This window comes from Petromyzon marinus, chromosome 15 (assembly GCF_048934315.1).
Source record: "Petromyzon marinus isolate PM22_M1 ecotype Great Lakes invasive population chromosome 15, UKy_Petmar_22M1.pri1.0, whole genome shotgun sequence".
NCBI classification, from domain to species: domain Eukaryota; kingdom Metazoa; phylum Chordata; class Hyperoartia; order Petromyzontiformes; family Petromyzontidae; genus Petromyzon; species Petromyzon marinus.
The window spans coordinates 4,477,759-4,490,935 of record NC_133681.1 but is presented as its reverse complement, the minus strand read 5'-3'; the positions used below and the strand labels follow the sequence as shown (position 1 = coordinate 4,490,935).

Sequence of the window (13,177 nt, the reverse complement as noted above, 5' to 3'; positions counted from 1 at the left end):
TGGCAACTAATGTAAGGCATTAAGTAACACAGAAAATAAAACCTGCTGTTGGTTGACCATTGAGGTAGGTTTAACTGATTTCACTGTTTTCCTCAAGCCCACATAGACGTTTTCTTTTCTACTGGAGTCCTATAAACATGAAAGTGAAATGCAAAGGATATTGCTTAAACACTATGTGACTTACTGATAAAAAAAGAATTGCATAATTCTATACATAAGATATATAACAAAATGTGTAAGAAAGGAAAATACTAACATGTGCTTTTCCAACACTCAATGTGGTTGTAGTTTTTGTTTGTACTTGAGACCAAAGACTTTTGCTCCAGTCATTATGATCTGTGGTGCATTTAGGATCACTTGTTAAAGTCTCAGAATACAGGTCTGTTTGGCTCTCTGGTACAGATACCTAAAACAATAAAATTAGTAAATACATTATAAAAAACGTGTTTTTAATGGTTCCACACATTATATGTCATGTTGCATTAGGTACATGCATTTGGGAAAATTAACAATTGTAAGAAAGTAAAAGTTGTATAATGACAAAATAGTAAATGTGACATTACATCATAACACAAAATATTACTACCACGAGTGGATTTCCTGACGTTATCATCTTTGCTTCTGATACCTTCCTTTTGGTTTTAATATTCTGCAAAAAATACATAATTCTGTAATTAATGTGTGATTGGAGCACTCTAAATAAGTACTTATTACATTATGTATTTATCTACACATGTAATCATGACAACTGTCAGTCACAAAATACTAACCTCACATTTGGATTTTCCATAAACCTTGTACACTATGTCCATTAAATTCAGATGATTCTTAAATATTATTTTTATGCATTTCCCTTCAAGATTGCAAAACGTTACATTCTTTGAGAAACAAATAGTAAGAGCTTGGACTTGAATCTTGAAATCTGAAAAAGCAGGTGGACATTTTTCCATTTACTGAACTATGAAATGCTCTTGTAAAAGTATATATTTTTTACGATGTTAAATAATCAGTTCACAGGAAATACACATTAATGTATGTTAAAGTAACGCAAAAATGACAGCCACATTTCTGCAACAGTAATTTGCGTTAAACTATTTAATTTTTATATTACCAGATAAGGTCCACTGAACTATATAGCTATTTTTCATAAGCGACCTGGCCACAAATAATGGCTCAACAAAGTGGTTTATCATGTGGAAATGTATTGCAGCCAAATACTATAAAACTCAGGTTTCTAAATGTGGCGAGAAAAACCGGAGGACCCTGTCACCAGGGGCAGAGCCAGGATTTCAGGCCGGGGTGACATTCAACAAATTTTAATTTCAAGAATGATTAGGGAGTCAGGCTGTTGAACTAGACGCCATCGGTTGGCGACACACTCTGACAATGCAGTTGCACGGAGTCCGCCAGACCGAGTGTCGTACACTTATACGCAGAATGTCACCCCTGTCACCCCCCCTGGCTCCGCCCCTGCCTGTCACCACACGTAGCATTATTGGATAGCAGAGCTGACACGTTGAATATGATCGCAGAAGTAAATGTAACTTTACAATAATTTATATACTATATAATTTAATTTCCAAGGACTTTTTGGGACTGCTTTTTATATGTCAATGTTTTTTCAACAAGCACTTACCAAGTGAATAGTTTGTTACCATTTCTTCTGGTAGACTAACAATATCCCAGAGAGGATCCTAGAGTGTTTAAGGAACGCATAAAAAACAAATGTAATTGATTCTAACACATTATTTTAAACTGAACTTTGTTATTATAATCATGATTTTTTTCAACATGCATTTTATTTTAGAGTACTTACTTGCGTCAACTGACTTTCATCAATCGTATAGAAAGAAATCCTGTGACTGCCAGTATTAAAATCGATCCAAAATTCTTCAAGCCTTTTATCATTTGGTTTTCTGAGCTAAAAATGGAATTCAACATTCATATTACGTAAATAGATCTTATTGAAAATGAATTTCACGAAAAATAACATAAATGTACTGTGATTTCTTACCTGATACTCGTCAAAGTAGACACACTCACAAGGTAATGAATGAACACTGTGGAAATAAAATGCATAAGTTATTTCTTGTTTAAAAATACAGCATTATTGTACATTAACAGTCGTTCATATATTGTGTAATACCTTTGTTTTTCTCCCAAAGATTTGTTCATGGCATTTATAAACTTTCGACCATCCTGTAAAAAAAGACATGACTTATAAAGGACCAGAACTATGTTTAACAATACAATACGATCAGCTTTCAGTTATCATGCTTCAGTGGTATCTAGAATGAGAAGAAATTATATGCTGAAGTTATAATTTCAGAGAGTCGAGGAATAACAAAAAAATTCAAGCAATTTGAAATTCTAATTCCCGAATTTACAGGCAGTCCACATTAAACGTTCAGGCAGTCTTGATGAATTTCAGGCAGTGTACTTAAATTTCGAGTTGTGCTCAACAGTCAGAATCATTTCAAGCATTTTTATCTTTATATAAGTTTATACATTAAACCATAAAAAATATAAAAGCTTACAGTTTCAAATGCTGAATCCTTTATAGAAGTAAAATGACTTTCTATTTCCTTGCTTTTGAACCACATATGTGCCATCATATATCTTGTTTTCTCACTATTCAACCTGCACAGCGATTCAACCAATGCCACTTGCATTTCATAATCTGCAATGTCAAAAAAGTTTACCGGAATAAATACACAAAACAAAAGTGTGACATATGCTCAAAGAAATACTGCAAAAGTGAAAATTAAAATTCAAAACCACTGCCTTACCCCCAGCTATAGGAAGCAGCTCCGCCCACTCCATTCTTATTGCACAATGGATATGTAAAAACAGACAAAACATAAAAAGGGTTCAAAAACACCATAAAGCAACGGACTTGTTTTTTTTTACGTATTATATGACTGAGATGTTAGAATACAACTGTGGGATGGATCAGAACAGCCAAACCTACATCAATGTTTGTACACTTGCGGTGGAAGTGAGCTGTTGCTTTTCAGCTGAATTTGTTTGGTTCAGGACCACGTTTAAACTTCGTATGGCCTGCATTTGGATTGAAAAGAGTAATAATTGTTCGAAAATAAAATGTAAAGTGACATCATTACTTATAAATATAAAAACAAAATGTTGTACAGGCATCCTTACCTCAATTCGACAGGAAAAATGAAAGGCATTGTTTTGAACAACAAGACTGGCTGGAAGTAAAAATGCATTCAAAACTTCACTGTTCCCTGTCGATGAAAATGCAAAATAAAAATCATAAATGTACCTTTTGACGTAAAGAATTATTTATTAAACATTGGAAATTAAATTTTGATTTAAAGCTTTCGTGACTGCAGGGATTCATATTCTTGGTTCTTTCGGTAAAGTCACGTAGAAGGGAAACAATAAAATAATAAAAATATAAAATAAAATTTCAGGTGTGAAAACCATGGCAAGCAAATTTTCTTGCTGTGGTTTTCACACCTGATGATGATTGCTTGTGTTGCAGTCGAAACGTCGTGAGAATTTTATTGTTTATATTTTTATTATTTTGTTTCCCTTCTACGTGACTTTACCGCAAGAACCAAGAATATTGGAAATTAACTTTATATATGTGTAAATAATATATTAAATGAATTACCTTTTTGACTGTATTCTGACACCGCCTAAGATATTGCAAAAAAAAGCATTATTATAACAAGTTAAAGCTGCAAAAATATGTTTATGACTGGATATGCCATTAAATGTATGGGAGAAGAATAGTTAAGATCTTACCACAATTGCATCAAAAACATCTTCAAGTAAAGTTGTAAATGACTCAACAGAAATTAGATCTGACGCGTTCACCTCTTTTATGTGCTCAAACCACTCTAGCATGTAATGAGAAAATCAAAACAAGAAATCGTGACAATAAATCGGTGGAAATAAGCGAATATACCTTCTCCCCATCTGTCCCTCCACATTATATCTGCCACGCAGTCTTCTTCCAACGTCTGGACAGGGTTTGACATAGCGATTGGGCACTGAATATTGAAACCAGTCCGGAGTTGGCTTGCATTTAACTAATTCCATGAAACAAATCACTCTTAGAAGGCCATGTGGCTGATAATGTAAGGATAAAGTCTTATTTTTTTAATTGGATAAAGATATGGCGATGAATAGTCGGCTTATTGTTACTTGAAATACATTTTAAGTACAATTTGTATTTTTTGTAATCACCTTTGCACACAGTATTTACTTTAGCCAATATTTGACATTTCAGTTTTATTTGCAGAACTATGCTGCATGCATCCCATGTTGAATGCGTTGCTTAAATAACATCACACAACCTACAGCATTCAACACGCCACACCGGTGATAAGACTCAGAACGGTGAACTGGTCTAAAATTTGCCTGCTTTTAGAATTTGCCCAGTTAGCCCATAATATTATAAACCAATTTGTGAGTGTTAAGCATTTTCAACATAAAGGTGTACAATAGTAGTGAATTCCGCCTCGTATATGTTTCATAAGTCATGGATACATTTTTAGTAAATTATTTGATACGGGTGCTTTTCATTCCCAGAACAATTATATAAAAATCCCATTGAAATTGCTTATACTTGTTTTAAACCGCAGATACAACAGCGAAACACGACTACAAATATGTGATGACACTTATCTTCTGGATCAGCCCTTGTTCAATCATAAAAGAGAAATTCTCATTAGTGGGAATAGAGAAGTAGCAAAGGCACCTCATGACGAGTGCAATGTGGTCATATTTTCCTCTATGTATATCCTGAAAACAGAAAATAAGAAAACATGTTTACAGGTACAAATCACGTAGTCTTTGTGAAATAAGTTAGTGTCGAGAATTGTATACTGTACTACCTTATTATAGGGCAATAAAACTCATCACCTACATTTCAAATACTAAACGGCACAGAAAAAATATACGACATGCCAAGTTCTCCTCTTGCCAATAAACATTCTGTAGATGTCACCTTCCCTCAAAAACTGCTTACTGGCATACTAATAACGTGTTGACCACACATTAACCGTTCATACATTGCAATTTAAAAGTGTAGTGGAAATGCCTATGGTAAAGAGATTAAGAAATGCTCTTACACTAACACTTGTGCTTTGGAAGGGTAGTTTTTGTTACCTATAATAGCCATTGCTAAATACACAAGAGTTTTCAATTCATTTCATTGCTCAATTTAAGAACTATACAGTTATTTTTTTACTTACCACATTAACTATATTATCCAAGATTGACAAAAGGTTTTCACTGCAGCGGCAGTCTATGTCGCTTGGTTTCATTTTGAGAGCATCATCAACAATTTGAAATTGATTTTTATTTAAAGCTTCCTTTAGGCAACACTCAAGCTGTGAGATAGAAAGATAAAAAGCGTCCATTGGATTACACTGGCATGCTTTAATTTAAACCAATATGAGAATAGCATACATTTGGAAAATAATATAAGGAAATGGCGTGAGCTGCCTTACAGGTAAATGCAGCTCACATTGAAACCCAAATAAAATGTCACGTGCTACTTTGCGTTGACATCTTCAATATATCCCGGCCAAAAGCTAGTGTGTACATTTCGATTTAAAGGTTTCGTGACTGCAAGGATTCATCTTCTTTGGTTCTTTCGGTAAAGTCACGTAACATGAGAATAAAATAATAAAATAAAACAATAAAATTCTCACGACGTTTCGGCCACAACACAAGTAGCCTTCTTCAGGTGAAGGAACAAAACTGTCGGGACGACAGAGCTTTAATGAATGCTGCTAAGATTCGTAGCGTCTTTTTAAGCTGGTTGAGAGAAGTGAGGCACCTTGACAAAGGGGTTTACATATCAAACAGGAGAATTTATCATTGAAATAGCTGGGGGATTAGCTTGTGACTGGTCACAGAAAAAGCTATGTTAAAGTCAAAGCCTACACATCCACAGAGGCACCTAGTGCATGGACGCCAAAAGGGGGCTGCAACAACTCAAATATCATACAGTAAACCGATGTGAAAAAACCTGAGTCTAAATTACATCAATATAACAAATGTACTCAATATATTCTTAAATAAGCAGAGCTATTAACAGCAAGTGGGTATACACTACACTATATAATGAATACCATATCATTAACAGATAAAAAAAATATATAAACTACCTCAACGTTATATTCTTAGCTCTTTCGGTAAAGTCACGTTGAAGGGAATAAAGGAATAAAATATATATAAACAATAAAATTCTCACGACGTTTCGACCATAACACAAACGGTCATCATCACCTGATGATGACGAACGGTCATCAGGTGATGACCGTTTTGAAACGTCGTGAGAATTTTATTGTTTTATATATATTTTATTATTTTATTGTTTCCCTTCAACGTGCCTTTACCGAAAGAGCTAAGAATATGAATTACTGCAGTAACGAAAGCTTTAAATCAAAATTTACCTCAATGTTATCAATAAATTCTATATATTCTCCAATCAGCTGAGCTACCAACAATAAGTCGTTATATATCACGATGCTATATGGCGAAAAAATAGGTGAATTCTTACCCTCCACGTCAGCACCACAGACAGCTACGAGCCCCGTTCAAACGGACGAGTCCATCCATGGTCGGAACAGAGGAGGGAGGAGAGAAACAGCTGCGAGGCGCTGTTATAATCATGTTATAAACCATACCATTAACCGTGGTGTGAGAAGTATTAAGAGTCAATGCCAGCGAAAGAGCTGCGGTCTGAAGGTCACCATAAAATACAATTAATTAAGAACCGAAATGGTTTAAAACATCTTTCCAATGGTTACTAAGCCAGAATCCATCCTCTCGGTTGAAATTGTCTCTGTGCTTGTATATGTGGATGGCCTCATGAACGAATCTCTCGTGGTAGCCGGTTGGCTTGCAAAGAACCTCCGTCTTGGAGAAGTCAATGTCATGTGAGCCCACTGAATTATATCAGTGATCTGCCACGGCAGAGGAGTTAGTTCTACCGTGTTTCAAGTCTGCTTTATGTTCGCGGATGTGGTCCGAGACATGTCGTTTAGTTTCTCCAATGTAGCTGCTACCACAGAGGCACTTTAGTTTGTAAACGCCCGGGTACTGTATGTCTGGAACAGCATCTTTTACAGATGGAACTAGATCACAGATTTTATGTACTGTGTTGAATCGGACCTGGATCTTGTGTTTATTCAGGATTTTGGAGATCTTTTTAGTGACCCCTGCAATGTAGGGTAAGGTGATGGTTTTGAGTGGCTCCACAAGAGGATCCTTCTTCATGACAGGAGTGATGGCTTTGCGGATTGTGTAGTCGGAGTAGCCATTAGCCCTGAGAGCCTGGTGTACGTGTTTGAGTTCACTGGTAATGTGTTCCTGGTCGGAAATGCATTGGGCTCTATGGTAGAGTCTTGATGAGGGAGTTCTTCTGGGATGGATGGTGGTGGGAATCCGGTTTCAAGTAAGCATCTGTATGGGTAGCTTTCCTGGTTCATCAAGGACTGCATACTGATGTACCCCCCCTGGTGAGACATTGCTTAACCAACACATACTTAACCTGGAATGGAACTTTCTACAAACAGACTGAGGGCACCCCAATGGGCTCCCCCCTGTCTCCGGTTGTAGCCAACGTATTCATGGAAAAATTTTAAACTGACGCCATCCAGACTGCCACTCTACGCCCAACCTTATGGAAGAGGTACGTGGATGACACTTTTGTCATCTGGCCACATGGCCAGCCTGCTCTAGACCAATTCCGCGACCACATCAATTCCATACACCCAGCCATCAGATTTACCATGGAGGTCGAAATAGATGGCAAGCTATCCTTTTTGGATGTCTTAATTAAAAGGAGACCTGATGGTTCAATGAGCCACTCTGTATACAGGAAAGCTACCCATACAGATGCTTACTTGAAACCGGATTCCCACCACCATCCATCCCAGAAGAACTCCCTCATCAAGACTCTATACCATAGAGCCCAATGCATTTCCGACCAGGAACACATTACCAGTGAACTCAAACACGTACACCAGGCTCTCAGGGCTAATGGTTACTCCGACTACACAATCCGCAAAGCCATCACTCCAGTCATGAAGGATCCTCTTGTGGAGCCACTCAAAACCATCACCTTACCCTACATTGCAGGGGTCACTAAAAAGATCTCCAAAATCCTGAATAAACACAAGATCTAGGTCCGATTCAACACAGTACATAAAATCCGTGATCTGGTTCCATCTGTAAAAGATGCTGTTCCAGACATACAGTACCCGGGCGTTTATAAACTAAAGTGCCTCTGTGGTAGCAGCTACATCGGAGAAACCAAACGACATGTCTCGGACCGCATTCGCGAACATAAAGCAGACTTGAAACACGGTAGAACTAACTCCTCTGCCGTGGCAGATCACTGTTATAATTCAGTGGGCTCACATGACATTGACTTCTCCAAGACGGAGGTTCTTTGCAAACCAACCGGCTACCATCGTTCATGAGGCCATCCACATATACAAGCACAGAGACAATTTCAACCGAGAGGATGGATTCTGGCTTAGTAACCATTGGAAAGATGTTTTAAACCATTTCGGTTCTTAATTAATTGTATTTTATGGTGACCTTCAGACCGCAGCTCTTTCGCTGGCATTGACTCTTAATACTTCTCACACCACGGTTAATGGTATGGTTTATAACATGATTATAACAGCGCCTCGCAGCTGTTTCTCTCCTCCCTCTTCTGTTCCGACCATGGATGGACTCGTCCGTCTGAACGGGGCTCGTAGCTGTCCGTGGTGCTGACGTGGAGGATAAGAATCCACCCATTTTATCGCCATATAGCATCGTGATATATAACGACTTATTGTTGGTAGCTCAGCTGATTGGAGAATATATAGAGTTTATTGATAACATTGAGGTAGTTTATATTTTAGTTTTTTTTAATCTGTTTACAATATGGTATTCATTATATAGTGTAGTGTATACCCAGTTGCTGTTAATAGCTCTGCTTATTGAAGAATATATTGAGTACATTTATTATATTGATGTAATTTAGACAGGTTTTTTCACATCGGTTTACTGTATAATATTTGAATTGTTGCAGCCCCCTTTTGGCGTCCATGCACTAGGTGCCTCTGTGGATGTGTAGTCTTTGACTTTAACATAGCTATTTCGTTGACCAGCCACAAGCTAATCCCTCAGTTATTTCAATGCTAAATTCTCCTGTTTGATTTGTACTAGGTGTCTCTGTGGATGTGTAGGCTTTGACTTTAACATAGCTATTTCTGTGACCTGTCACAAGCTAATCCCCCAGCTATTTCAATGATAAATTCTCCTGTTTGATATGTAAACCCCTTTGTCAAGGTGCCTCACTTCTCTCAACCAGCTTAAAAAGACGCTACGAATCTTAGCAGCGTTCATTAAAGCTCTGTCGTCCCGACAGTTTTGTTCCTTCACCTGAAGAAGGCTACTTGTGTTGTGGCCGAAGCGTCGTGAGAATTTTATTGTTTTATTTTATTATTTTAATCTCATTCTACGTGACTTTACCGAAAGAACCAAACTAGTGTGTACATTTTACGTTTCTCGGTATTTTCAAACTGGTGTATACAATGCAATTACTGTATCGTTAATTCTCAACGTCATTCATTGTAATCTCAACTTTTCAACACTTGCCAATGTCCGACATGTAAACGAGAGAAAATTCTCCATGAAAATAGGTCCAAACTGTACTGCAGTATAATTTGGCATGAATGTACACTGCAGTATTTATTGGGCACAACAATAAGTAATATAAAAAACTTTTTTTAAAAACACGCTTTAATGAAATGTATCCTACTAGTATAGTAATAGAACTCCACGACTCCAGGAAGTGGCCCCGAAGCTTGCCATAACGTAAGGGACCGTGGTGATTTAGACAATGTGAGTTTACCGTGGACAATTAGACCCACGCCGAAACATATAAAAAGTTTAAATATATATTTTTTATTTTTAATGATAGAATATAGTAGTCATCAGTATGACATAAGTATACCAAGTTTGCTGACGATACCACATTGGGACGTGGGTAAAAATTGAGTTACAAATTTTGATACAACAGTTAATAAAAAGCATGTAATAAAAAAAATTTGTAATTGCTCGTGGTAAATAATGGTCCTCCTTACCGAGATTTTATCTTCGTGGGTTTCTGACATGTTCAATCCAGAACGACGCGTCTGGGATTGCAAAGTGTACATTAAAACAGACGTTGTTAACGCCCATTGACGCCTTCAACTGCAAACAATGCCGCTTTTAAAAGGCAAAACGGAAGGCCAACTGCTCTTGAGAACTTAATGGAGGTGTTTTTTTTGTATGGTTTAACAAATCACCCGCAACGCGTCCAGTCTCGCCGGATCTGGGAAGCCGAAGCAGGGTTCGAACCTGGTCTACAGGAGGTCCGTGGGTTCGATCCAGACCCTCTGGCGCCTGCTGTACATGTGGAGTGTTCAATGATCTCTCTGTGATCGTGTGGCTTTTTTTTATATCCGGGTCCTCCGGTTCCCTCCACCCCCCACCTCCGCATTTAGAATCAACATCACTCGTAAGATTATTTTGCCGCTATAAATGTCCACATGATGATAAGCCACTTCCGTTGAGATATATTTGTGGCCAGGTCGCTTCTTAAAAATAAGCTAATAGCTCAGTGGGCCTTACCTGGTAAAATAAAACGTTTACGTTAAGTCGACGTTTCCTATACGTTGCGTTCCTATCGGTTATTTTTGTATTCATCTTCTTTGGTTCTTTCGGTAAAGTCACGTAGAATGAGAATAAAATAATAAAATAACACAATAACATTCTCACGACGTTTCGGCCACAACGCAAGCGGCCGTCTTCAGGTGAAAGGTACAGAACTGTCGGGACGACAGAGCTTCATTGAAGCAATGTCGCTTATAAAAAGCTCTGTCATTGAAGCTCTGTCGTCCCGACAGTTCTGTACCTGAAGACGGCCGCTTGCGTTGTGGCCGAAACTTCGTGAGAATTTTATTGTTATTTTATTATTTTATTCTCATTCTACGTGACTTTACCGAAAGAACCAAAGAAGATGAATCCTTGCAGTCACGAAAGCTTCAAATCGAAATTTTTGTATTGTTTGCTGCTGTAAGTTTAACACGTATGCTTTCGCGACCAATGTCATCCATAATACAGGTTTTTTTAGGGGGGGGGGGTTAGATTGCGTAAATATATAAATGTTGTCGTTAAACCCGCCACCACCCGACACAGCCAACTAGTAAGGGTTGTCACGTACACAGAACGTGGCCAGTTCGTCACTAGTACAGCACACCGGTGTGTTGGTGAGCAAAGCCACAACATTTACAATGGTTACGCCAGTGATTAAAACTAGCTAGCTTCATCGACGTTTCGCCAGTAATTACAACTAGTTACTGTAAATTTTGATTTAAAGCTTTCGTGACTGCAGGGATTCATATTCTTGGTTCTTTCGGTAAAAGTCACGTAGAAAGGATACAATCAAATTATATAAAACAATAAAATTGTATTGTTTTATATAACATTTTGTTTTATGTACATTTTGTTCTATATTATTATTTTGTTTCCCTTCTACGTGACTTTACCGAAAGAATCAAGAATATAGTTACTGTAACATTATGACTTGCATATTACGAGACAGCATTCTGTGAAAGAGCCTTATAGCTTTTAGGATTCCTCCAAGTATAAATATTCTGATTCTGACACCCATGCATGAGTGTACGGAGGATTCCGTGTCATGATATCGTACAGACAGCAGGGGGCAATGCAGCAATATAATCCATGTTTTTTTGTTAGATCGCTTAAATATAAAATGTGTCGTTAAGCCCGCCACCACCCGACACAGCCAATTCGTAAGGTTTGTCACACAAACAAAACATGCCAAATCGTTACCAGTTCTGCACACCGATGTTGGGAAGAGTAAACCCACAGCAACATTTACAATTCGAGTACGACGTTTCGCCAATAATTACAACTGCATACCTGTCAACCCATACACTTTAGTAGTATTCTTCTTGATTTAAAGCTTTCGTGACTGCAGTAATTCATATTCTTATACAGGGAAATCGTTTTCAGGTACATACAGCCGTTTCGATACGGGCAAAATAGTTTGTCTATATTTGAAGTTTTCGTGACTGCAATGATCCATATACTCTTTGGTTCTTTTTGGTAAAGTCACGTAGGTAAAAATAAAAAAAATATAAAGTAAATTACTTCTTGCTGTGACTATCCCACCTGATGACGGAGGCTTGCGGTGCTTCCCGAAACGTCGTCATTTAACTTTATTTTTTTTACCTACGTGACTTTACCAAAAAAAAACAAAGAGTATAGTTTTTGTCTATTTGTTAGTGTTTCTCCCTCGTGATGGGACTTTGTAGGATGAACTTTTGAGATGTATAAGGGGCACGGGGTGACCAATAAGGGTCTGCATTGTTCTGTAATAAGCTAGGGCACTCTGATAAAGGGTTGACAAGTTTGCAACCAGCATCAGGCGGGGCAGTCAAAAGTTTAATGAACACGTTTATATTATGGATATCGCCTTCACTAACCTGCTCTCACCAGGCTGGTGAAGTATGGTCAAAGTGACCACCACGATGCCCTCATCCGGCAGTCTATTAGCAACAAGGGCTGTAGAGAACACGGATATTCAACACTGTTACCATTGAGTGACGTTCATACATTGTAAAATGTACGGTATACGTTGAAATCCCCACGTGTGGCGCATATTTTAGCTGTAAACCGGCACACAATACAAGAATTAAGAGGATTTAAATACTGGAATGTATAGGACGCAACTGTCGCCGTAGGGCACGATGATACTTCGACATTCACTTCTCTACGTTTCATATTACAGGACTGTATTAATAGAGCTTAAAACAATTTCCAAAACGCGAATCACTTCAAACTCCTTTGTTGAGAAAGTAAAACATTTGAAAACTATAAAGTTTCTCGTCTTTGTTTTGATCCTGAGGAGAAAAAATAATCCCGATTCCTCTCCGTTTCACCGGAACTCAACGTCGCAAATTTTTACTATTTAGTAAAACAAAACTAAACGACAAACATCGACATGAAACATCGTGCTTGTTTACCTTTAAATAAACTAGATTCGAATAATTAACAATATTACGTGACGGTCAAGAGAGACCCAGTTTCAATGCTGAGGGAAAAGCGGGAGGCACGTGACAAC

The 13,177-nt window shown here is 37.7% G+C and overlaps 1 protein-coding gene across 5 annotated transcripts in view; it reads right to left on the bottom strand.

Annotated features, from left to right (window-relative positions):
• LOC116942600 (uncharacterized) overlaps nucleotides 1-13,177 on the bottom strand; it is a 24,208-nt gene extending 11,031 nt beyond the window's left edge. Inside the window, exons 1-19 of one of the 5 annotated variants that reach the window (XM_076067251.1) lie at nucleotides 13,080-13,177; nucleotides 12,540-12,618; nucleotides 10,131-10,181; nucleotides 5,229-5,366; nucleotides 4,660-4,776; nucleotides 3,775-3,876; nucleotides 3,641-3,665; nucleotides 3,163-3,248; nucleotides 2,972-3,060; nucleotides 2,790-2,824; nucleotides 2,538-2,680; nucleotides 2,147-2,199; nucleotides 2,015-2,060; nucleotides 1,817-1,921; nucleotides 1,637-1,694; nucleotides 771-922; nucleotides 587-649; nucleotides 257-406; nucleotides 43-129 (exon numbers count right to left, since the gene is read on the bottom strand). In XM_076067251.1, the coding sequence (XP_075923366.1) occupies nucleotides 43-129; nucleotides 257-406; nucleotides 587-649; nucleotides 771-922; nucleotides 1,637-1,694; nucleotides 1,817-1,921; nucleotides 2,015-2,060; nucleotides 2,147-2,199; nucleotides 2,538-2,680; nucleotides 2,790-2,824; nucleotides 2,972-3,060; nucleotides 3,163-3,248; nucleotides 3,641-3,665; nucleotides 3,775-3,876; nucleotides 4,660-4,776; nucleotides 5,229-5,366; nucleotides 10,131-10,160 (1,479 nt within the window). In that variant the 5' untranslated portion in view covers nucleotides 10,161-10,181; nucleotides 12,540-12,618; nucleotides 13,080-13,177. Of the gene's footprint in view, nucleotides 1-42; nucleotides 130-256; nucleotides 407-586; nucleotides 650-770; nucleotides 923-1,636; nucleotides 1,695-1,816; nucleotides 1,922-2,014; nucleotides 2,061-2,146; nucleotides 2,200-2,537; nucleotides 2,681-2,789; nucleotides 2,825-2,971; nucleotides 3,061-3,162; nucleotides 3,249-3,640; nucleotides 3,666-3,774; nucleotides 3,877-3,937; nucleotides 4,777-5,228; nucleotides 5,367-10,130; nucleotides 10,656-12,539; nucleotides 12,619-13,079 lie in introns of those variants that run through there. The other 4 variants (XM_076067250.1, XM_076067249.1, XM_076067252.1 and 1 more) reach the window with 4 other exon arrangements.